Raw genomic sequence first — 26,958 nt, 5'->3', positions numbered from 1 at the left:
GACGGATTGAGAACAGGGTCGCTGCCGCCAGTGTCGGGCTTACGAAACAAAAAACGCAAAAAAAAAACAAAACCTCGACAAGCCGTACGAACTTGCGTGCAAAGGCTTAAGACTGAAATTCTGCAGGCTTTTTCGATCTCGTCTCGGCGTATTATGAAGCATCGTGCGAAAAAACTGGTATTTTGTAAAGCGGCGTTTTGTAGGAAAACGGAAGTATAAGAAAACCCACGTTGCCGAAACTGCATTGAAGCGGTAACGAAATAATTTATTTAGGTTGCGCAAATTTTAAGCGTCAGAACAACAATATCGAGACAATGGTTGTAGAGGTATATTGTTGCAAAATTATGATATTGTTATGAGATATGCCCGACGCTATGGAAATGTCGGCCACCTTGGGTTCTTTAATGTGCGCCTAAATGTGAGTACACAAGTCCCTGGCATTCTTGACTGCATCGAATATGCGGCCACCGCCGAAATTCAATCCCGCGATGATGAGGTCAATGGTCGAACAGCATATCTACTAGGCTACCGTGGGGCGAAATAGCGTTATGAATATAATCCCCGCTGTATCATATTTGTCACATTGAACACAATACCTAAAAATAATATTAAAGCTATAAAACAATCATGAAAAAACAGTGACTACGTATGAAACATGTTAAAATGAATTTATACATTCAATCAAGGTAAGTAATAAATAAACGTAATCGATCTATGCATAAAATAACGTTGCATTCATTTTCTTGTAAAATGACTTCTACATTAAGAGCACTAAATGCGAGCGTTTCCGTACGTTTTGTCAAGACATACCGTCTCGTATATTAAGGACTGAGAGATCATTTAAAGCTGACCACGCACAGTACACTGGCATAGCACAATGTAGCGGTAGTCATAACACAGTATAATCATAATATCAATAGTATTCTTTATATGGCGCACAGAACCACCATCACCAACCCTTTTTGCCTTACAACAACGCGTTTAAACAGTCTATAGTCTGTCTAAATTGGTTTTGAAACAGTCTAACCAGTGTGTAAAAAGTAATTTATTTCCTAATTTTTAAGCTTTAGTCATACTGTGAGCTGCATTCAGTTTTTTCTTACACTGATTTCTCCAAAATACCCCTAACGCTCAACGCACGGGCGCACTACAGTTTCCCCGCCATAGGAGTAAAGTCAGGTCAGGAAGTGAACCAGGTGCCATAGTTCTCATCATGTCGAAGCACTAGAGCCACTCGTCTATTTATTATAGATGGCTAGTTAGTTCCCTTGATTCCGTTGATGTAGTAGCAAAGCTACGCGATACGTAGTTGTAATAAAAGATTGAACAACAAATGAACGACGATTCGAAACAATATTCTGATTCCGGAAGTTGTGAAGTTTTAATTTTAGAGATTCACAGGCTGAAAGCCGGTAACATCAAGAAACAAAAAAAGCAAGGATAAAAAGAACTTCATAAGCCCGAAGCTATACTTAAGGAGTCAAGTTAACCAGTCACCTCTAATTTTTAATGACGTACACTATAACCAAGACTCTAAGCCGTAAAGACAAAAAAGTAGGAACAGCTCTGCACTACATTTTCTAAATAACTTTTTTTTAAGTACCTAGCCAGTATACCTTGGTTTACGCAGTGTACAGAGGTGCGCTAAAACTAAGTGCTACAAGCCAAAACTTCACCTAACAAAGCAAAACAAAAAATCGCAAGAAGGTAGACACCACACAAACAACATCCGACATCGGATGTATCGTAAAATCCTTTCTTTTCAGAGGTCAACCGGCACATCTTACTTGCAGGGCATAGACGCAGGCAAAACAGGCGTAGCAAGCGTCGTAGCAGCATCGGCACCTCCGTCGGCAGTAGCGGCGAAGCCGCCTCATGCGACCCCCCATGTAGCCGCCAACCCGCTAACACCGTCACACATAAAAGCACACACAACGCACCACGACCGCCGTGACAAACACACACACAATGGCTACACGTGTCGTCGGTAGAAGGCCGACCAATGAATGAGATGCTAATAGAGACGGCACTTCTTCAGCGCGGCCCTTCAAAGACAAAATAAAGAAAAAGCAAACTGTTGCCGGTAGGTTGCCTCCAAGCGTAGCTAACGGAACGATATCGACCACGCGAAGCACTCCCGCAGAATTCCAGCCATCACCGGAAGCCAAACGTCGGCTGGGTAGCCAAAGCGCCACTGCTTCAAGCCGCGGTGTTTTCTTTCTGTAGTCGTCTGTCTAGTTCGAGTTGTTTCTCAGCTTATTTGGTGTTTTCCCGACACCGGCCGAGGTTTCTAACTCAACACCGGTAGCAGCCCTTTCCTTCGCCTCCGTTCATTGCAGCCGGAGACGTACAAGCACTTCAGAGTCGAGAATGCGACAAAGCAAGTCCCGTCGACCGGAAGTCTCAACGTTACTTCCGGTATAGTCGCACCGGCGCCCGTTCCTTCTGGCAGACGTCGACATTGTCGTCTGCTCGCCGCCGAAGAAACGATGTTTCTGCGAGTGTCGGAAACATCGCTCCTTGTCGAGATAGACACACTACTTGTTTATTTTTTTCTTCAATTTTTTCTCTTGCCACGTTATCGAGTTTTGCACGCTACCGCGTGCCGCAAACGTTTACTCAATTTGAAGAGGAACCAAAAGAGAAACAAAAAAGTAAGTGCTAGCTACAGTTCCTGGTATCAACCGGAAAGTCATGGAGGCGATGATGTGTCCATATGCGCCAGTTGTTCCATGTTTTATAAAGAGAGCTAAAATGAAAAAAAAAGAGAGAGAGAACAGCTGGCTTGTCGTAAGGAATCGCAAACTTGTTGGCACGTGGTGAAAAGCGAGCGCGAGATATTCGAATGAAGGACAGGGCTACGAAGCAAAACGCCGATAACGGAGCTCTCAAGTTTCATGTTTAGCGTTTGCGAGCTGCAGACGACCCGGTAGACACTGCAGAGGAGATGTTTCATCTCCCCGATCCCTCTCCCATGCGCAGGTTAGCAAACCGGCTGCCTATAGGCTGGTTAACCTCCCTGCCGTTCTTTTCCCTCTGTTTTCCTTCCTTCCTTCCTTCCTGTTAGAGCAGGGTAACAAACTGGATGCTACAATTTTCATTCACCTTTCTGCCTTTCCCTCAATTTACTCTCTCTGTCTCTCTCTCTCTCTCTCTGGTGCAAAAACGACACTTGTACGTCTACGACCAACGATTTGTTTGCAGGGAATTTAAAAATCGGATTCTTCAATAAATTTGCATACTGCTTAGAAATATGTAAAGAATATATGAATGGTCATCTATCTACATCCAATGCATGTACACATGATACAATATTGCTGGGGACGATCTTAGAACCAGTGGCTCACTGAAAAAGCTACTGCCGATTAACTCATTACTTTGTTGATTAGATTGTTGAATTGAAAGGCGATTTTTCCCTGTATTTTATTGTTTCGCTTTCGCCCTCCACAGTGATTCACATTTATTCAATTTTTATGGAACATAAGGTTTTAACGAATGCAAGAAATACGAAGTAATGGAGTGAGTGAGTGGGTGAGTGAGTGAGTGAGTGAGAGAGAGTGTATAGTGGGTCACTAAATAGGTCACTATAAGCGACTGAGCGAATGATGGGATATTTATTCCCTCATTATTTGAGTGATAGCGCTAAGAAGCGGTCAAATGAATCATATATCGATTGACTCCCTGATTAATTGACTACTAGATCGCTGTTCAAAATCAAGAACATTCGTATAGCATAGTGCCCTTCATAAGGTCGTTCTCCCGAGACATCACATATCAATACGCTACACTATAGACACGGAGGAAGACGAGACAGAAACGACACGAGCGAACAACTCTCGACTCGTTTAGTACTTAAAAAAGAAAAAGTCCCACTATAGTCACGAAGTTAACGATGACGATTGGGCGAAGCTCCGTAATTATATGACGAGTGGGCAAAATCACGCTCACCGCAGGGACTTTGTCCGCCATCGAAGAGCCTGTGCACACTGTCTACTCACTGTGATCTTCTTCGCTGGTGGCGGCAAACTCCCGCTGTAGAACGGCGACGACGTTGGCGCGGGAGTGCTTGTTTCTTATGCTGGAGATTGTTATCTAACCACAATCGGTCACAAACCTTGCAGCGGTGGCCTAAACTGCGATCTAGAAAGCCACCAACTTCAGGTAGCGATCGCTTCAGACGCTTGGCTGCAGCATCCCTCCCCCTCACCGCCTCGGGATCCGCCTGCCGGCGGTTCCGTGCGGGAGGCGCTTTGCAGGCTCTCCTCAGCTGCGGGTCCGCTCGCCTTCGTACGCGTTTCGTAGCCATCGCGGGAGCCATCGCCGGCGAGGCCTTGCCGTTTCCTCTTCTCGAGCTCTCACCTCCGAGTCTTGCCGGCAAGCCCGCACAGCAACCGCCTCGCAAGCCCTCCGCCTTCTGTTCTTCGTTCTTCTTCTTATTATTATCGAAGCTCACAGACTGAAGACCATCGAGAAAGAAAGAAAGCGCGTTCGATGGCACGTATGAGTGGGGCGTGAGAGTGGAGCGAGTGATGCAGAGCCATCTAGCGGGCGATCAAGTGACTACGACGCGACAACGGACGAACCTCGACCTTGAGGAGCTTCGCCTCTAAAAGGCAGCTTCTCTGAGACCGGTGTTGGCAAGCTTGAATGAAGCGTTGATCGAAACAACCTGCCTTGTTTCTCTTTCACTCTTGTTGTCTTTCCCAGTTCGCTCTGTGTTTAGCTATTTTCTCTTATTTTAATTTTAATTCCTAGCTTTATCTCTGTCTGTTTCTGTTTTTCGCTTGCTTCTTCTCTTCCTATATCATCTACGCTCTTTTGACGGCGTTGCACCAAACGATGAGAGCATACGACCATCCGAGCCTCTAAAGTGGAGGGAACGCAGCACTAAAGATGACGAGGACATTGAAGTTCGACGCATTCGCATGTCTAACTAACTAACACAGTCATGCTTCGACACTATTCCTCTAAAGTGCGGAGCATTTATTAAAATCAATACCAACGCAACTAACTACCAGTTCTTTATATTTATTGCATAAGTATTGGCATTTAAACGTATTCTCAGAGCCCCGCCGCGGTGCTCCAGTGGCTAGGGTACACAGCTGCTGATTTCCAGGTCGCGGGATCAAATCCCGGCTGCGGCAGCTGCATTTTCGATGGAGGCAAAAATGCTATAGGTCCGTGCGCTCAGACCTGAGTGCACGTTAAAGAACAACGAGTTGTCAAAATCACCGGAGCCCTTCATTACGGAGTCTCTCATAATCATATGGTGGTTTTGGGACGTTAACGCCTACATATCAATCAATCAATAAATCAATCAATCAATCAATCATATTTCAAAAACTACCTGTTTCGAGGGCCCTATTGGTTACAGCGAACTTGCGCCACAGAAAGAAGACGCGGCGAGTTACCTCTGCCATGCCAACGTGTGAACCTTTATTACGTCCTTCAATATGTATACAAAAGCAGCGCGGGAGTTCCCTAGACAAACAATATTTTGGAGTATTAGTTTGCCCAATGTGGTGGCTTTATTTCGCCCTACTGCCGCTACAGTCGCAATATGGAAAACATTCCTTCAGAATAAATTTTCCTATGTGTGAACGCATTCTGTCTCTACACTCATGTGTGTGTTCAATCTCTTGCTGTAAGCCAAGGCGGCTTAGAGCGAAATATTTCTAGCGGGAGCCGGTGTGAAAGCGCTATATTTTCGATTCGACCAATCGGCGTTGTAGCAGGAATATAGCGGTAAAGGCAAACTGAAAAAGGCAAGCTTAACAGGTTTTACAATTCGATGAAAGTTGGTTGTTAGCTAGGACAGACGTTATTGTCGACGGAATAATTTTTTCCCGCGGTAGATACTGCAGGAGCTTTAGAATACGCGTACAAAAGTTTGCTTTGCTCCACCCTAGCCAAGGCACCGAAAGTGTAACCGTGGCGTCATACGTCATCTTTGGTTCCTTTGGCGGAGATGGGCTGTCTGCAGGCGCAATGTTCCCGTCAATTGCTGATCTGAAATTCCAGAGCACGAAGCGTCAAGTAAGTATAACGAAGAATAAACTTTTGAAACTGAGTTGCCATATCTGTAATAACGCCTAACAGCTGAACACAATGTAAACTAGCGTCTGTTGCCTCTTCTACAGTGGCCTCCGTGACTAACTCGTAACGTAGAGCTACCGGAGCTAATCACGGAGGAGACGATTCAGCAGCGCTGATGTTGCAGATACCGCGGTATACCGCGGAAGACGTCCCCGCGTTCGCTCAGCATTTCGAAAAGCACCGCAGCCACATCCTCTGTTTCTTCAACACAAAAGTGTTTTATGTCGGGGTCCACCACGGTTCTATTGATGTATTTACGTCACGAATATGACGTCATAAAATATATTTCAGCAGCATGCGAAGAAAGAAACGAGAAGGCAGAGATCTGTGGCGGGGCGTCGAACCAGCGACTCCTTCATCTAAAGCATGCGGCGCTAACCCCTACGCTGCGAAGCGTATGTTCTCAGGATTGTTAACGGCGAGCCATTTGTATACATACTATATCGTTTGGCGGGCCTCAGATCTTCTTAACTTCAGCGCGTTTTGTCATGAGTAGCCAGGTGGCACGAAGGTTTCACGTTGTGTATAGTGAAGTCTAATATAGTATTATAGTTAACTATAGCTTCGGATAAGCGTTGGTCATGCCCTCAAGGTCATCGCCTCTAGCGTTTCGATCAGTACCGCGTCCACGGAGCGTAGTCTCTTCTGCGCGCGCTTATGAGACACGTGATTCGGGAGATCACGAGGTCAGTTCGCTCACTGCCGCGGCCGCGTCTGCGAAATGAGCATGGCGCGCGCACACAACGAAGCAAGAATTGTGAGAGTTGCTCGCGCCTGTACTGTGTATACTTGGGCGTTCGTTCAGTGAGTCTTTTTTTCTGCTGATATAGCACGTTTTAAGTGTCGAGCTGTGACAGTTGCCAGTAGCCAGTCCGCGCACGTCTTGTGTATCGTCATTTCGTGCATGATTTCCACGTGAGGAGTGCGCTGCGAATCTCGAGCTGGTTGTCGCTCTTCGCGTGATTTAGCGATTTGTTGCTGTAGCATTCATTTCTTCGCTCTTGTGGCGAAACAATGCACACGAAAAACGCTCAGCAAACCATGTGAAGGCATGGTTTACTTTCGAGTTTTACCGGTCGCTATAGGACTGATCAACCACATTTTTTCCCCTGCCAAAAGCTCTATTTCCGTTTACTTTAGAGATATTTCCCACCACTTTTCGAATTCAGCTAGGATCAAACAGCCCTTACACGCTCCAAAGCCACCATTAAAAAAAGTGCGTCAGCTTTTCTTGTATACGCAAAAACGTAATATGTCCATGTGTCATAAATTCATAATACTCACAGAGTCCAGTAAGCATTGGCCTAAAACAACGCATAGGCAAAAGTCTTTTTTTTCTTTCTGGTCGATGAGTTATCCTCCCATTACCCCCCTGCCAAAAGCTTCCTGCACCTGGGATCATTTTGCAAAGCCTCCGCGATCAGATTCATTGCAAGCTTTCTGTATCTCAGGCGGTCTCGCAGGGCCTCCGTCATCGGCGTAACTACGACCAAACGATCACTTGATGTGATGACAGTCCGTACCTAACACGTCTGTTGAAGTCACGAAGTCGTGCGCTGGCTTCATCACGTGACTGATTTCAAATAGCGGAGCTGTTCTTTCCATTGCCGATCATTTCGTGCCCGGCATCTGTGGTAACGCTTGTGGGCATCATAAACCGGTATGCGGTGCCGACATTGGACAAATCACACTTCTCTCCACAAGTCGACTAAGATAATTGCAACAGCTACACTTTAAAATGTTTTCAATAGTAACTGGACAGTTACCCTGAAAAAGGCGCTTTGCTTCTCCGAGGGACAAACTGTCTGCCAAAGTTTACAAACGTCACAACTGGAGGAAAGCTCCCTTCTTGTCGTGGTTACTTAAGCCAACCTTCTTCTGCAGTCATTAAAAAAATGCAAAGAAAAAAAGGGGGGGGCGCTTTTTTTTCTTTTGGGGAGAAAAGTGCCCCTTTTAATGACGATGCTCTTTCTTGGGGACCTTCGACGGAAAAATTTCGGTCTGTCTGTCCGCCTGCCTGTCCGTCTGTCTGTCCGTCCATCCGTCTGTCTGTCTGTCTGTCTGTCTGTCTGTCTGTCTGTCTGTCTGTCTGTCTGTCTGTCTGTCTGTCTGTATGTATGTATGTATGTCTGTCTGTCTGTCTGTCTGTCTGTCTGTCTGTCTGTCTGTCTGTCTGTCTGTCTGTCTGTCTGCCTGCCTGTCTGTCTGTCTGTCTGTCTGTCTGTCTGTCTGTCTGTCTGTCTGTCTGTCTGTCTGTCTGTCTGCCTGCCTGCCTGCCTGCCTGTCTGTCTGTCTGTCTGTCTGTCTGTCTGTCTGTCTGTCTGTCTGTCTGTATGTCTGTCTGTCTGTCTGTCTGTCTGTATGTATGTATGTCTGTCTGTCTGTCTGCGTGTCTGTCTGTCTGTACATTTGTCTGTTTGTCCGCCCTAACGATACCTCAAACGGCACCAAACAGCCAACCCCATCCGCAGCGCCCATCAATATTGCTCAAGGCTTAGCATTCATAATTGTGCGATCGTCAATTAAAAAGCAATTATTGCGCATATCTGAGGCGCCACAATAACGCTTCGATGTTTTCTATGTCTGCCTTACAAGAAGAGGCACACACAAGTAACTCTAAGATATGTAGCGTTTAATCGCGCTGCGCTGACAGTGCAACACGATGCTCAAAAAGGTGTTTCCAACGCTTTGCTACGACGTCACGGTGGTGGCACCTGCCCGTCCCTTTGCGTTCTACACCTTATCACCTCCAAGACTGGCGTGCATCTTTCTCCGCGGGCTGCACGCCTTCGTTTTCGAAAATGACCGCAAGATGGCATTTGTGTCTAACGTGCCTCGATGCGCTCGTTCGCCTCCGCTACACGCTCGAGACACTCTAACGCAGCGCCTGAAGAATACCATTCACCGATTTTTTTTTTTTTGCGCAGAACATCAAATAAACGTTTTGTTGACTCTCTCCAGACGCAAGACTATCGTTTTTCGGCGACATTTGCAGTGTAACATGCAGATTTGGAACCATTTTTTAGTAACTGCAGAAATGTTCACGTCGTATATGCAAACGAACCATCGGTGTTTACGTAAACTCGTTTCCTTGCTGCCGGGGCCAAAGTGGGGTGTATAGTAGTCGTTAGTGGACGTGCAGGCTGACTCAGTGGTCGTGGGTTAAAATCCCATATGCTTGCTATGAATTTCCTGAAATTTATTGCTGAATGTGATGAGTGTACATCAATTGTACATCTAATCAAATATGTGCGCAAACTTCAATAAGCTAGTAAAGTCAACCGAAAATTGATTTTTGTTTTGTGCCAAAAGTAACTGTTATATCCTTGAAGGATAACTGCGAGTGCGGGAGTAACCATTCGTCGTTTCGCAGTTACCCGCAAAAGGGTGTAAGGAGTAACTGTTAAGGCAAGTCAGTTACTGTTTTAAAGATACAACCTCGGTACGTCTGCTCGCCCGTTACTTCTTAAAGGGGTCCTAAAACACTTTTTCAAGTAACCATGGAACGAATTCACTGGAAGAGCATATTGCCTCACAAATTTAACGCCGCAAAAATTCCAAGAATACCTCTAGTACGAGCAGAGTTACAAAGATTTGTGGCACGCTGCCAACGCATTCTCTCTTCTCTCAATCCAACGAAAGCGCTGGAAGCTGAGCACGGAGGGATAGAAGGAGAAACTACTGCGCCTCATGACCTTGAGCACTCTTTTCTTTTTTTTTTTCTTCGAATACGCCACTTTATCACATTGATCGCGCGCGCACACGTGGTCAAGTGGCGGCCTCCCGCGGCGATCTCTGTAACGACCGAGCGCGTCATGCTCGAATCAGCCAATGGCTGATAGATGGGTTTTCTACGATACATTTTTTGAGCGCCTTGCGTCATTTGTCGAGGGAAGAGAAATCAATATTCAGCTGAATTTGATAATTTATTGTGGATTCCAGGCCGCACGCTACGCTATAATATTTAGCTCGCTTGTTGTCGGGAGCCTCTACTACCGATCGGCAGCGTTTTCTGAGCATGCTGAATAAGTGTTGCAGGGCCCCTTTAAGAGTGTAGACCAACAAATGGGCATGTGCCACAGAAATATGTGCGGGTTATCAGAAAACTGTCACCATGAACACGTATGTGCTACGACCACACCAAATTCTTTGAGGCATTTGAGTCGCCTTATAGGGACAGGTAACAGGTAAAGCCGCATTTAAATGAGCTGCACAAACAACGGATGATCGACCAGCAGACTACGCGAGGCAGCGTCCAAGAAGAACCTAACCTGTAATCTACGGCAGATGCCTTAGAAGCGAATGTTGTAAAAGAAGAAAAAAAAAAACGAAAACAATAAACAGTGTTTTAAAGTAGAGATCAATGAAAAAGAAACGAAAAAACGGGCAACAATGAAACGCAATGAAAAGGAGACGTGGAACGAATCAGTTGCGTAAAGACGAAACAAGTACACGACAGGGCACTAGTAAAAAAAATCGTAATCAAAAGCAAACAATTGAAAAGAATACAATACAGGAAAACAACAACACACAAAATAAAGAAAGATTATGGAGTAACGATTGCAGTCAGGAAGCTGCTAGAAGCTAATAAAAACGGAAAAAAATGAAGTAAGATGCAAGTTCCAATAAGAAACACCAGATAAATCGGAAATCAAATAAAGGAAGTACTACAGCAGGAACGCAAGAAAGGGCGATAAACAAATGGAAAGTAGTGGAAATTTGCCGCAACTGCTAACAAACCACAAACTAACGAGCAGTAGGCCACAGTAATTGTGCGTCGCCTGTTCTTTCGATGGTTTATAAAGATTACGAAAATGTACAAACTCTCGAGCGAAAAGGTTTCACGGCAGGTTCCTCCCGTGGGGCGCGGCTTTAACCCAATTTCGTAGGAGTCAGAGCGAGGCCTCCACCGCATCGCCCGTTCCTCTAATACTTGCCGACGAGCCTTCAGAAACTGCCTCTTATTTACCTTCTGTTTGTTCCGACACCAAGACAAAAGGATTCGCAAGAGTTCATGCAACGGTGATTAAAAGGTCGCCCAGGGCTTCTGGGAATCGGGCCCAACGTCGAAGTCCTCTGAGGAAAGAAAAACAGTCGTTTGACTTTTTAAGAGCGACGCTGTTTACGCTGGCGGTAGTTTGTGAGGCCTATCAAAAAGTATGAGAGAGAGTGAGAAAAAAAAAAAGAAGGCCGGGAGATTAATCAGATATTGGCATACGGTTTGCTACCCAGTACCGGGGGTGGGGAAGTAGGGGCAAGAAAGAGGGGGCCGAGAGGGAGAAAAAAAAACGCACGTGAACTCGCTAGAAAACAAAAACGCACACAGGAAGGGCGTTCTGGCTACAGAACCGTTCAGAAAGGCCGGTCGATCGCAAAAGGCGCAGCAGCGCTTTCAGGCACTTCTTCTGCGATGTTGCATCCTGTAGATATTATCAAATTCTTTCTTCTTACAGAGGTTGATCTAATGGCCGACGCCGCAGCCTCCGACCACTGTGGCAACGAAGAGACAATCCGACATATCCTTTGTGACTGCCTAGAGTATAGTAGACAAAAAAAGTATCATTACCATAAACGAGTATGCACAGTATAATCCACTGTTGAAGGAAACACTCGAATGCACACCACCAATATTCCTGGCCCTCTAAGAGCAAGTGGATTACGAAAAAATCTTCATGCAAGTCAATACTCTGTCAAGAGGAGTCGGAACATTTAACCACCAGTATTCTTATGCATATCTAAGCCGCTGTGATTTCGTAAAATACCGAAAACTAAACATGCTGCTCACGCAGGTGCTCCCTTTAAAAGTGGACCCGTCTGTACCTCAGGAATTGGGCAATTTCAACCATTTTTCACTGGTCCACACAACGAAAAAATTAGGTAACAGTTAGTCCAACAAATGGCTGTGAAGCGAGGACAACGAGCAAAAGACTCCGGGTACGTATAACAAGGTACTGCTAGGAAATGGGAAAGGAAACGCTGGCTACGAGAAGACCCCAAAGAGATGGAAGGCCTACACCAACGACGACGTGTTTATATATCTGTAAGAGTGCGAAAGCATAGTTTAAGCGTGAGGTTATAACTCTCACGTTTGGACATCCTTCCCACATCTGTGACGGTTTGTCGTTCGACTCGAACTTCTCTTTGCTGGCAATCAACGTATACACAAGCTAGCCAAGGGCTAGCAACGATCTAGAAAAGCAATCTGTAATCAACTTGAATCACCAAGCTGAAGCCGAGAAGAAAAAAACACCTAGGAGCAAAAAGGTTACTCTTCATAATCACAGAGTTTTGCTTTTTCAAGCGTTGCGTGGCTTAGTGCGAACCTCGCCCATTGTTTTTTTTCTTTCATTCCAATATAAGCATTCCCAATCTCTCTCTAATCTTTAACCGTTCTTGTTTTGAAACAATTGCCAAAATTCTGCGCGAACTCTCCAGAACTTAACCCGCAATCGGTTCATCCTCGTCACCAAACACTCCGCGCGTTTATCAATATTTATATTTCATACTTTTTCGTGAAGTTCTTCTCGCGCTGCATTGCACGAGAGAAATAAAGTCGCCAATCTGCTTCACAACTAGACGTTCCCGCAGCAACCTATGCGTGAGACCGAACTTACGAGTCAGAGCACGTGTCGAGAAATAGCCAACAGAGGGACATTTATATCCGGGCAACGACTTTCTCAAGGGGCTGAATCAGCGAGTTCAGCGTCCTACATTCATCGAAACATTGACAGCACGTACGTTCGAGTGTAAGGCGGGGAATGCAGCCACTGACGCGAGGTAGCGAATGCTTCGCCGGCTTCAAGCCACTGTTTTCACAACGAAGCTCTTCACTAATACTATAGTTTCATAGCGCACAAAAACAAAACACGAACAGAGAAAGACGTGACACAAGAATAGCACCTGTGTGTGTCACGTTTTTTTCTGTCTGTGTTTTTTTTTCATGCGCTATAGAACGTATCACATACCAATACGACCAAAATGCTAGCCTTCTAGTAAATCGCTTCTCCGACGAACCGCTACCTCAGCCCTCCAGCCCACCACCCCCCCCAAAAAAATGAAGATACCGGGACACCCTTACAATCTAAGACCCGCCGTGAGCACTCTGTGCTTTCTATTGGACACATGTCTAATGCAACGTTTGCAATTTAGCTTGTTGTTGAAGCTTCTCTTTATCATACTGTGTTGTTAACTAGCACATGCGATAGTCATGTTATGAGCAGGCGCATATAAGAACGCTATCTTCTTTGCCTGTTAGCGAACGTAAACCGTAAACTTTTAGCCTGTTGGCGTCGCGTCTTACATGAAAACAACAGGCAAAGAAAAAGAATCTTCCCCACCAGCAGTAATGGCTATAAAATCGGCACTGATTGACACTGCCACCTGCTCCATTAGGCACACATATGTGTTTAGAGAAAGTGGTTAACGATTTAGAGTCACACATATACCCTGCAAAGCGGACGGTGCAACGACCACCACCACAGCTCATTTGGTATAGAGTATTGGACGCGTTATTCGAAGGTCGCAGGTACGGTACCAGCCAACAGTTATCTTTTCATCCGAATTTCTTTGTTCTAATTTGCATTACACTTACTACCATTCTCGACACTTTGCTTGTGCATCATTATCTGTCAGTTATTACAATCATTATGTCTGACAAGGAAAAACGGGCACCCAAATTAACGCTTCTTTCCTTTATTAGGCATCTATGACTGAACAAGGGATAGTCAAGCTTAGCGCGAATACACCTGTGTCCGCTACGTACGGTATGCGCATGATTTTCTTGCACCGTGGACTTCACGGCGACGAAACTGACCTATTTGCTGCAACGTGAGTTCCAACGTCACGTTGGGCCGTGAGCTACCCTTTACACACCAATGTACTCAGCGTACAGTGTAAGCATGACATACAGACAAGCAGGGTTTTCATTGGGCCGACTTGAACAATAGCCGGAACTCGAGCTAAAAGTAACCACAGTAGCTATTACGTTTATATTGTGGCCAAGTTTGTAGCCAGAAAGAACAGCAGCTGCATTATGAGCAGATAATAACGGACATTGTTTTATGTCGGTAGCTAGCTGAGTTATTCAACCGCAAGAGTTGCGAAACTACCCTTAGGCTTCATGTATAGAACACCAGACGCTTCATTGCCCCCCCCCCCCCCCCTGTCGGTAGTGTGCAGATTGTGGCGCCATCTGTTAATCCGCACGCCTATTAATAAATGCATTATTTGTGTTTTGTGTTGCTGCTCCCAGGCGGCGCGAACGTCAGCTAACTACCGATAAATTGGGCCAACTGCGCGTCCGGATTTCGGAAAGCAGTTTCGCAACTAGTATAACTGAATATCTCTGGGTAGCTAGTATATTCTAGTCGAGGTCCACCAACATTTCACCGAAATACTTCCGTGACGAAGATACGTCCGTAAATTAACATTAAAAGAAAATAAACTAGAAGCAAGTTTTGTTGATTTGGATGTCGATCGGACACGTCGACAGGTGCTGGTTTCATCAGCGAGCGCGATTTGTTTACCACGACATGAACACTCGGAAACAGTGTATTTCATCTCCAATTATTAAGAGAGTGGCTACTGAAAGTGCGAGAAGAAGCTTGCAAAAGTAGCCAGAAAGGAGCCACAATGCCAACCTAAAATTTCGTCGCCACACGAAGTCATAAATTAGTCAATTTGACTCGAACTAACCACCAAAGTCAACCCTGCACACAGCTACGCAGTTTACGTGATGATGCTACACCACCTCGAAACGATTGACTCAAAAGCGAGAAGTACGCCACAGGTTGCTACTGGCTGAGTGCTTCGTACGAAATAGATTCCCACTGTACGTGGAATCTGCAGAGTTTTTTTTTTCCTGAGATACGAATGCTGTTGCGATGTGAGAGACAGTCGCAATAGTGAACGATATCTAAACGGATCGAACTAAATCGTACTGTACCGGTGGCTGCATAGTTAGAGCGTCCGCTTTCGAAGAGGGAGGTGCCGGGATCGATTCCCAAAGCCGAACCGGAAACCCACCGGTTTTGCCCAATGGGTAGAGGAGTATACCGACCCTGACGCTCGGTTGTTTCTGGGTTTTCATCTAGCCCATAAGGTTAGGCGAAAGGCCTCTGGGCGTACCTTAACCCACTAGAGCCTTGCTGGAATAGTTGAGCATCCACCGCTGCTTCTGTGGGACACAGAGAATCGCTGCTGACAGGCACCTACTGGTTAAATTGGTACAAGCGCACTTTTGGCCCAGTTCGCGGTAAAACGAAGTTTACGGTCGCTTGGGAGGGCACCCATCCTGTGGGAAATTGGCGGGATGAGACCGCCAGACCAAAAGATTAAGGTCACACTCTTTTATTATTTTTCTGAACTTTACCCTTTCAAACTTCCCATCTGGTGTCTTCCCTGTGGGTGAGCACGGCCGCTCTTTTTTTTTTCTTGTCACTGTTCCTCCCTTCATCCCTTTTCACTGTTTCGTTTTGCACTAGCTTTTCTTCTCCATCTTCATTTCGCTACTATTTTTCTCCACTTCACTTGTGTAGGGTAATAAGATTCATTTGAACTACAAGAAGATTTATATTGATCAGCCGGGCAGGCACCTAATCATACAGTTAATGGAACACTACCCTTAATTGTCAACTAAACGTTCAAGTCATTTTGCGTCTTAATGTAGAAATTGTGACTCAGTACTCGAACGCTAACAGGTACGCAGGTTGTGCACAAGAAACGCAAGATGGAAACAAGAGAAATATTCAGGGCGCTAAAAATCAGTAAATGGAAAGATGAACGTGTCAGTTGCCCCTCGGTATCATTCTCTAGAAAAAAAAAAAACATGCGGATACCTATAGGTCAATAGAATAACACATTGTTTGGAATTTATTTAACAAATCACGTCTTGTTCGTGCAATTCAGTTTTTGTGTTTTTTGTTGTTGTTATCTCAATAATATTTGCTGCTGCCTGTGCGCACGTGCGTGTTATTCCTTATAGGGCGCGTTTTTTTTGACAATAAACTACCAGTTTAAGTATATTTTGTTTGCGTCAGGCCCCGCTATCATATATAATCCACGGAGGGTGAGGAGGAACAGGGATGAATCTCCTCTTCCCCCACCTCACCCGGAGAAAACTTCCAGACTTCAAACAATGTTCATTCATTCATTCACTCATTTCATGGGTTCATGAATGTATTTTTGTGCGCTGTTTAGCCAAATATTCGAGTAACGAACCGGGTGCGACCTCAATATCAATCCCTTTCCTTTAGCTTTTTTTTTTTCTCCCTTCCTTTGTTAAGGTTTCTCTTCATCTAGTCAATGTCCCGGCTGTGTTTAGTTACCACTGAAGGCTACTCCTCGAGCCGAACTCATCACAGCCCACTGGGCCCTTTTGTTTCAGCCGCCGATCACCAGGCCCATATCGCGGGGTGACGTCGAGGAGCCCAAACTCCCGCTGTGCCCTGTTATTCCACCGCGCTTCTTCACTGGCTCCTCTCGTCTCGGCTACACCCGACTGTCTACGCTTGTTTTCCTTGCCGCATACAGAACTGTCGCACCGACTGTGACCACCGTCTTTTTCTTCCTCTCTCGGACGACGTCTACAGCGTGATTACGCCTTCCTCCTTCAGTATTCTGTTTGTTGCTCTTTCTTCTCCACCCTCCGGAGCCCCCCAGACCCGACCCGCGGTTCTAATCGTAACCACGATTGCAAAGACCACCAAACCGGGCAGACGTGTCCCCATTGTGGCTTGCCTGAATGAAAGCAAATGTGGTCATTTCTGCTTCTCTCTTCGTAATATCTCATTTATACCGAACTTGTAATTGCTATCTCGGGGAACGTATACGGTCTTTCCCGCTAATCCCTAACGGAGGTCCCTTTTATTGGACATGACGCCATTTAATACCTGATCTGCGTCCTCGTATGAATACATGGCTTATTTGTGCGGCCAGGAACTAGATAAAGTGACCACAGACAGCCCTACTCCCCCCCCCCCCCATCCCATTAAAATTATAATGAAGCAAGGTATCTTGCCGATAATATATAATGAAAATATTGGGTTTTGAGTTTGAGCTTGAGTTTGAGTTTATTTAACCACGTGACAAGTACACGAAAATACACTGTATACGTGGTTTGGTGCGAAGGGAAAAAAGCTGCATTTCACAGCTTGACTGGCCCCTTCACCCAGAAATCAAGGCCTTCAACAAGTGTTCTCCCCCTTCCCCCCACAAAAAAAATCCTGGCTGCGGGTCTGGACCACAGACTACTAGTATGAATAGCCACCAGCGTCACTAACAGCACAAGCTGGCGAATCAGAAATGGAAAGAGATACCACCAATAACGAGAGGCTTCTTAAGTTATTAGGAAGTGTTACGATTTGAGATACAAATGATCATACATTGAGATGCCGACAAATGCATGATATTTTGTAAATTGGAGCGATGCGAAAAAACGCCAGGAGTTCGCATCCATTTTAGTCAAGCTCTCATCTTGAGGCCAATAAAAAAAAACACCGCCAGAGCCGTGCTTGAATACCTCATAAACGGCTTTAGAGTCATTTTCATTAGCAGCCTTTTTATTGAAACTGCTTGAAAGGAAATTCAAACAGCGGAGCACGTGGGTGCCCCGTTTTTGGCGTTTCATTCCACCCGAACAGCACCTCCCAATATAAACCCGAACACCTTGAACAAAAAAAAAAAAGAATGTCTCGCAATTGGAGAATGTGAGGCAGGGATTACGTCTACTCCGTGTTAAGAATAGAACCTAGGATTTTACGTCCCAAAATCGCGATACGATCTTGAGAGAAGACGCCGTAGTGATAAGCTCCGGAAATTACGACAACCTGTTGTGCTTTAACATGCACTGACATCCCAGAGAGGACGAACCTGTGGTATTTCACCTACACCGAAATCTGACACCCGCGGCCACGATTTAAACGTGGCCTACGGGTCAGCAGCTGGGCACCATAACCATCGTGGACGCCTTTTCATGTTGTTCAGTGCTTATCGACTGTCCCTCTTCGAAGCCTTCGGCCAATTTTTGAAGGTCCGCAGAAGTCACTTTCAATATCCAATCCCACTTTGTTGACATCTTCACCCAGTTACCATTGACTATCAACGCCTTTAATGCGAAGGTGAAGCAATATTCAGACAAAATGCAATCTGACAGCTACCAAAGGCTCTGCGCACACTTGCAAAAGACAGAATTTGCGAGATAAAACTGCTACAGTGCACGACCACATCGCCTGTGTATCGTCTATGTCCTTGTCTGGCACTGAGAAAAAAAAACAATAAGCAAGAAAGGCAGGAAAAGGACAGGAAGGTTGGCACTGATGAGTGCAACAATGCAGGTAGGCACTGTCCGAACGCATTACAAAAGGCTCTAATGGGTGCAGTGACGACACGTTCTTGTTTTTTGCAACGTGCCTTGCTGATTTTTTTTCTGTCAGCACCAGCATCATTAAATGCACAAAGCGGTTCAGAAACAAAAAGAGTTACATTACTAAGACGCTACATTGTGCTAAATGACCAAGGAGTGCTCAAGATTAGGCACGGAGAAGTTTTGTGTTTAAATCCGAATCTGACAGGCCGGAAGAAATGTAGAGAGTTTACACAATTCGGCCGTATCGACACACTCTTACTCTGATCGTGCGCACTTCGCCTACCTTACATTTGCAATTATTTCGCCCTGCTCTCGATAACCATGTGCACCGAGGTCCTGAAAACTGCAAGAAAGCAATAAAAGATCAGTAACGGCAAACGGTGAAGAACGTTACTCTGCAGTCTGATAATTTGTTTGTGTAGGCGCAGGCAGCTACATTCCTTAATGGTTCTCGGGGAAAACTAAAGCTCAAATAGGTCAGTATGCGATACTCGTGGGGTGCCGGAATTTTTTTATGCGCTGTCACATAGGGTTGCTAGTTAAGGGTATTAAATTAGGAAATTAATCAAGAGCTAGTTTTGCTCAAAAGTTCAGGAATTCTCATCTAAATTACTGCCTACGTCTACTGCAATAGAGGACTTGCCGTATATTAGAGGCGGGGTCTTATGGGAACATTTGTTAGATATGATTATTGAAGCATTTTTTTTTTCAGGTACGTTCAAGGCAGTCAATGTTACGCATAGTGTAAGGGCCCCATATTATGCACGCGTACTCGTCTTGACCACACATGTACCGTGAGGCCGAGTAGTTAAATATTAGTGGGAGCAGTTTTAAGTTATTGCTTAAAAAGACTAAAGTTCGTGAAAGATCATATGACCGAATATTATCAATATAGAGCCTCCAATCTAAGTTGCATATGTGTGTCAAAAAGATAAATCTATAAAAACTTCCTTATTGTAATTATGAAGACTGTAATATGTAAAGGTATGACAGCGAACACTTTCTTTCAGAGGTATTGGAAGTTGGTTGCACAAGCTCGTGTAAACCTACATTCCCCATTTTTTACCACAGTCGTCTATATTATACAGCAAAGGGTTAAAAGTATCTGTATTCGTTAATATTTGCTAATCGTTAGAACGTAAAACGAAGTTCTGATCCTACACTACAGTGAACAGTGCGCTCAAAGTTGGGGGGTTAGAAAAAGTGGGTAACGATTTAGAGTACAGGGTCCTCTACTATGGGAGAGCTTAAAGCCATCGTGTGGGCCTCAATGTTCAAAGCCGCCTTAGAAAGTGCCTTTCGACTCAACTTCTGACAACGTGCTGCTCTCACGTCTACGCTCCGATTTGGGGAGAATCTGATCGCTGAGCTTGCGATTCTTTTGTTTTTTTTATATGCGAAGCATTTCTTAGCGAACTTCGGCGACTGAGCGTATCCATCCATCCATCCATCCATCCATCCGCCCGCCCGCCCGCCCGCCCGCCCGCCCGCCCGCCCGTCCGCCCGTCCGTCCGTCCGTCCGTCCGTCCGTCCGTCCGTCCATCCATCCATCCATCCATCCATCCATCCATCCATCCATCCATCCATCCATCCATCCATCCATCCATCCATCCATCCATCCATCCATCCATCCATCCATCCATCCATCCATCCATCCATCCATCTATCTATCTATCTATCTATCTATCTATCTATCTATCTATCTATCTATCTATCTATCTATCTATCTATCTATCTATCTATCTATCTATCTATCTATCTATCTATCTATCTATCTATCTATCTATCTATCTATCTATCTATCTATCTATCTATCTATCTATCTATCTATCTATCTATCTATCTATCTATCTATCTATCTATCTATCTATCTATCTATCTATCAATTCTGCATGGATCCCCCTTAAGAGGCTTTAGCACACCTCGAAGCACGTATCCTTCTTCGTGACTTTCCAAAATATTTCGTCACTCATCCTTCGAAGTGACGTCCTCCGCAGCAGCAGTCTTGTGGTTTCTCAGAAAATCTCGCGACGCGTAGACGGGCGTGAGAGACATTACTAATGCATCTCAAATTATGCTCCGTGCGCGATATAAAAATAATTTGATTAATAATTTCTTTTTTCTCGCTTGCGAGCCTACAATATATAGCTTCTTCACGTCGTCCACGTGGTGGGCCTTCCTAGCCGTCACAGACAACGCCCGAACTCCTGAATACGTAATATGCACTAAAGAAGTATGCAAATCGCGAAGGCGGCACGAGACGAAGGCTACATATTTTCTGGAAAGCTTGTGCGACGCCCAGCTCTGATTTAAGAAGGTGCAAGACAGAATAAAGTTTTTACAAAAAATGGCGCGCAATGACCATCAGGCACGCGCGGGATGGCCGCACAATACAAGGGCTCCTGGTAGGCCAGCTGGCATTGTCCATTATCTTTTGCTCCTTTTGTTGTTCGGTTTTCTATTACGTGTTTTTGGCGACTCCGAGACGCTGCACGGAAATGAAATTGGTAAGCTTTATCAGCTTTATCAGGCGAAATATAGTCATCACGTTCACGGGAACACAATTAGAGTAATTCGGTGCAGAACAGCATTGTCTGTGCTGTGGAATTGACACCTAGTTACATTCTGCCCTTTACCTTCTTTTTCAGACACGAAGCAGCTCTTTCATTCACGCGTGTAACGCAGTACATACGTGCGTCCGTATGGACGCTCCGCAACGCGTTCCCTCACCGACAGTCTTGGAGTGGTGCCAAATAGGTCAGGCCGAAGAAAAGATAAACTATGAAAATATTATTTAGGAACACTGCTAGCTGTAATGAAAAACACTTAAATTTCACTCTACGATGCAGTGTTCTTGTAATGGCAAGCAAGTTACAAAATACTACTACTATAATAATAGTAATATTAACCAGAACGAGCATATAAGGCGCAGTACATGAAATATTCCGGCGAGCAAGCTTTACAAAATTCATGAATTCTGCTATTTTGCAATTTATATTATTCTTTTATCATTATGAATCTGTTATTTTGCAACTCTACTGCAGAAAATGCTTGGTAGTGTTTATATAAAAACATGATATGATGCACGCTTACATAACGTATAAACAATGTCTTGAAAACGTACTCTCAAGCTTTCTCATGATATCAGATGCAGGATATTGTGACGAAAAATAGTTTAGCCATGAAAGCATACTATGCCGTATGGCAGTTCATTCCTCTCAACGTGCTGAATGAATACGAAAAGATATGTTTATTAGAAATGTTGACTGCCATATATTCGTTTCAAACATATCTTTGCAGTCTTCCACCAGCCACTTTTTCTTCCAACCTTTTTTTTTTTTTCAGCTGTGCGAATAACCGCACAGACGCTGCTTAGTGCTCCGGCCACGCTTTTCCCAGAAACTTTGGTGACCTTAGTGGAGTCACATAGCTCAACGGAGCAGCCCACTAACAACGGGACAGCGTTTGGAAAGAAGGGAAACCGATAAAAAACAACAAAAAACCAAAGAATAACGCCGCCGGTGAAAGGCGAGAAAATGGGAGGTTGGTGTAAAGGAAAACATATACTGGTGGGCTCGAGAGAGATCGCTTTTTGTTTTGTTCAAACCGGGATTCACGCAATCAACGTCGAACACGGATGGCACAGATTGAACAGCAAAGAAGTGGGGGAGGGGATAGCGCTGACACAGCGTTGGGGACGGAGACCAGCCCTGTCGCCCTCTTGCACGCATCGGAACCACTACTGGGCATAGCACTGCACCTTTGGGTGAGTGTAGAAGGGGTGTAAAAGAGGAAAAAAGTACAAGGACCAAAATTAAATTGTGGGATGGAGCTCCTTCCGTCGATATGCTTGCTTCACGTGGAAGCAAAAAAATTTCCTAGATGTGAAATTTCCCTTTTCCCCTAACTACAACGAAAATCCCCTACATCTGGGAAAATTATTCTAGAGTTGGGGGGGGGGGGTAGACAAAGGGGGTAACGATTTAGAGCACAGGGTCACAAAACACCTACACCTACTCTACTATGGGAGGGCTTAAAGCTGTCCCGAGCTGAAAATAGTGCAGTAACAAGTACGGTTGGCGGCCCTGCTGCCACCTAACTGGTGGCAATATACCCTACTTACAAGGCAATTTTTTTTTGGTACATATAGTTCTCAATGTGTGCACTTGTGTCACAGGTTTCCTTGAAAAGCCTCAACATCTTGTCACATTTTAGTGAAATGAAACTCGTTATTACTCTTCTGGGTAGATTATTTTCACCGTGATCAGCGATATCTTATCTTATATTTAGCCTATGTCTACGATTTAGCCTATTGTAGAACCATTTAGATGTGTGAGTGTGCCTCACATCTTACCTATGTTTTGACTATTGCAACAGTTCTATACCGCGACCACAGACCAGGCTAAGACCCAAGGAGATTCACCCCTAAAAAGGCTGCATTTCGCGAGAACATAAGAAAGTTTGGCATTCCATTACATTGTTTGAAATAGCAAAAATGCTGGTAGCTACATCAAAGATGAACGTACGTGTAATATAATAGCCTACGGGCTATGACATTACATGCCGATAAGCAAGCAAAGACATTAAAAGTTCTGTTCTCCCGGAAAAACAGAAAACGGATCAAGCGTGCAGTTCGACGGTATTTCAATCGAAAGTCCACAGAACACAAGATTGACCAAACTCTACAAGAAAGCAAGAAAAGTTATTTTAAAGAGACTCCGGTAAAGTGAGCCGACCACGTCACGTGTTCCCGTACTTTCAGGGTATCTCCAAATCTTCCAGGCTTTCACTTTTTGTTTGATTGTTTTAATTGGGCATTGGTTTCAATCTGCGATCCCAGCGCGTGGGACTTCTTTACGCAACGGTATACTGTCTGCCTGGATTTGTTTATCTGGTTCTAATAGTATATATTTAGTTTCATCTTCGATGCGCTTATATCGGGTACTTTTTCAGAATCAATATCGGCTTCCTGGAATTCTTTTTTTTTATGTTATCGTACTGGGCTATTGATTTTCGTCTGCAATCCGCTTGTGGCGGAATCGTTTTTCAGAACCGGTATATCGGCCAACCAGCAATTTTTTTGTGTGGTATTTTTCACTGAACTGTTTTTTTTTCTCTGGTAATGTCACGACATTTCTTTTTTCGTCTTTACCACGCCTGCGCTTGAGTCTCATGTCAAGTGAAGTGACAGCCGCACCTTACAATTGGTGGCCCAGACAGAAAAAAAAAGAAAGATTGAATTTCCAAGAGGTGAAAAAAAGAAAAGAAACCATTGAAACCTTGAGTAATGGAACGATGACTAAGAGCTATCGAGTTATTTTCATCCACACGCACAAAAAAAAAGAAAAACAGCGACGAAAGACAATTTCGTAGCACACATTGACTGATTGGTTGATAGACAGCTCAATCAGAAGTAGTTTTATCAGAGGGAGTATCTGAATTCGATCCACAACAACAATCGCGTATTTTGGTTGCATTATGCGATATGTTTGTTTGTTGGACGCGGAAAATATTTGATTGATTTGTGGGGTTTAACGTCCCAAAACAACCATATGATTATGAGAGACGCCGTAGTGGAGGGCTCCGGAAATTTCGACCACCTGGGGTTCTTTAACGTGAACCCAAATCTGAGCACACGGGCCTACATCATTTCTGCCTTCATCGGAAATGCAGCCGCCGCAGCCGGGATTCGAACCCGCGACCTGCGGGTCAGCAGCCGAGTACCTTAGCCACTAGACCACCACGGTGGGGCCACGCGGAAAATATTTGACGGGGCACTGCACTGTCCGTAAACTCATAAGAAAAAAAGGTTAAAGAATCCATCCATATACTTCCGCTAAACAGGCCCTTTCCCTCGGCCCAAGACTTTCTCCTAAAACTATAATACCACAACAGAGCACCAACTTATAAAGTATATAACAAAATGAACCGAAATGTAAGCGAAGGAATATATGTATTTAGAGAGTAATAAAACGATACCACGCACAATGCATGAGACAATTCAATGGCTCACGAATAGCTCGAGTAATTAATCAATTCCTCTAATTATGCGAGCCGAAACTACGATACCATTACCAGGGATAATTTCGACCACCTGTCATTGTTTAACACGCAATGATGTCGTGCACTGCGCTTTACAACCTGTAGAAAAATTGAGGCAAGTTGCCACTGGGGGTGTCTGGGCTGAAGCAACTGCAGGAGGTTGGCAAGCCTTCCGTGTCGCTTTTAGGTTACCTATTTCTTTCCATCTGCTACGTCTGCAGTTTGTTTATTGTTAGTTTCTATCTTTCTCTTTACTTTAGATATTTCTCTTGATCTTCCTTTTTAAATGCAAAGCATTTCTTAACAAACTTCGGCGACTATAAGGGTATATATATATATATATATATATATATATATATATATATATATATATATATATATATATATATATATATATATATATATATATATATATATATATATATATATATATATAGCTACATTTAGCTACATTTAGCTCTCCTGGCTGTTTGGATAATGGTATTGATACCAAACTTTGTATGGCATAAGGTGACTGTGTGAGAGCATATCTGACTAGTCATAACATGAAAATAATGATATGCGTGTCATGTAACAACATGACTACAAGCCAGGCTTATGCTACACTCGCGGCCATTTCGTTAGGGTCACATATAAGAAATTTGGTAATATGCAACGTGAAAAAATGGTGAAGGTATGTGGCCGGTGCAAACATGATAATCATGAGATGCGTGTCAAGTAATAACATGAGTACATTCCAGGCTCATGATGCGCTGATGGCCGTTTCGCTAGCTTCAGTAATAGCAAATTCGGTATAACCGGACGCCAATAAATGACAAAGGTATGATACCGATTCAAACACGATAAACATGAGATGGGTGTCATGTAGCGACACGCCTACATGCTAAGCTCATGATGCCCTCACGACTGTTTCGCTAGCTTCACATATGCCAAATTTGGTATTACGGGACGCCAATACTTGGCGAAGGTATGTGACTGAATCAAACATGATAATCATGAGATACGTGTCATGTGAGAACATGACACGCCAGGAGCCGGTCCTGCCATATACTCGCCGGCGCGCGCCACGATGCGTTGCTTTGACGCATGCGCGTTTCAGCGCTTCCGGCGTCCCTCCGTCACGAAAAGAGGCCGACGCAGTGCTGTCTGCGTAGCGTAGTAGGTGTGAAGTGCAGCATGTCGCATTTCGCGGCTTTGGCGTCGGGCCACCGCGACGGACGCTGGTCGCACCGGTCGCGCCTGGAGTCAGACTATAGAGTTCTTACGTTTTGCTTACGTCGCTGTGCCCAGCGTGCGCGCGCGTCAACTTTGCGTTGTAGTATAATGGGCCCTTCATGATGCGTTCGCGGCCGTTTTGCTAGCTCCGCATATACCAAATTGTATATACCAAATTGCATCAGGTATGTGACTGAATCAAACATGATAATCATGAGATACGTGTCATGTGAGAATATGACACGCCAGGAGCCGGTCCTGCCATATACTCGCCGGCGCGCGCCACAATGCATATACCAAATTTGGTGTTACGTGACGTCAATAGATGACGAAGGTATACGACTGGCGCAAACATGATAATCATGACACGCGTGTCATGTAAGAACATGACAACATAACACGTTCACAGAGTGCTTGCGGCCTTTTCGCTAGGTTCACATATACAAAGTTCGTCATCACGTGACCTACATAGATGACGATGGTAAACGACACATCCAAACATGGTAATTATGACAACATGGAAGTCGTGTACGTCATAATTTACCTCCATCTCGTGACGTTGTGGTGATCTTAAAGTGACATATCAACCTTCTTCCTCATTCGTGCTTAGCATATCATCGATTCCCACTGTACGTGGGATCTGCCAATTTTTCCCCTTTTTTCTTTCTTTTTATTTATCGCTTACTTCCACTAGTTTTTTGTGTTTTCATGCACGCTTCTGCGTGCGTTACGCAAAGCGACGGTAGCGTACGATGACCGCCTACGACAGCCCGAGTCCTATAGAGTACACCACACTAGAAATCTCGAATACAACTTAAGAAAAAAAATGGCAGCCGATCTATGAGGTAATTGCTGATGATGAGGCGAAGCTATATGTCCTAAGGTCCATAATTTCTACGCTGAAGTCACCGACTTGTGTAAAGGACGGACGAACGGATGCACAGAAAGACAGATGAACGGAGAGGGTATGGTGTATTTTTGAACCACATGCGTGCTACCAAGGAGGTTTGAACCTCTGTGCGTGCTACGAATGCTCCATATATCGCAAATGCAACGCCTGTGTGTTGGTGCAATAGGAAGCTCCGAGCCATAGCTGCCAGTCGCTTGTAAAAGACAGTTGTGCCAGCCGATTGGCCTGTAAGCCGATCAGCCTGTAATTTTTCAAGACCTTGACGTCTCCTTTTTTTTACGGATGAAGATGATGTTGGTGTTATTACAAGATTCTGGTATCCTTCCCGTCA

The 26,958-nt window shown here is 44.7% G+C and overlaps 1 protein-coding gene across 9 annotated transcripts in view; it reads right to left on the bottom strand.

Annotated features, from left to right (window-relative positions):
• The window catches only part of LOC119179235 (BAI1-associated protein 3-like), a 558,733-nt gene that overhangs the window by 195,477 nt on the left and 336,298 nt on the right, over positions 1-26,958 (bottom strand). Inside the window, exon 1 of one of the 9 annotated variants that reach the window (XM_075869134.1) lies at positions 1,788-2,382. The exons of the other annotated variants lie outside the window; for them this stretch is intronic. Within the exon in view, the coding sequence (XP_075725249.1) occupies positions 1,788-1,889 (102 nt within the window). The 5' untranslated portion in view covers positions 1,890-2,382. Of the gene's footprint in view, positions 1-1,787; positions 2,383-26,958 lie in introns of those variants that run through there. 9 annotated transcript variants of the gene reach the window in all.

This window comes from Rhipicephalus microplus, chromosome 7 (genome assembly GCF_043290135.1).
Source record: "Rhipicephalus microplus isolate Deutch F79 chromosome 7, USDA_Rmic, whole genome shotgun sequence".
In the NCBI taxonomy this organism is placed as follows: Eukaryota; Metazoa; Arthropoda; class Arachnida; order Ixodida; family Ixodidae; genus Rhipicephalus; species Rhipicephalus microplus.
Note: the sequence above shows the minus strand (reverse complement) of the source record. Positions and strands in the feature narration are given on the sequence as shown.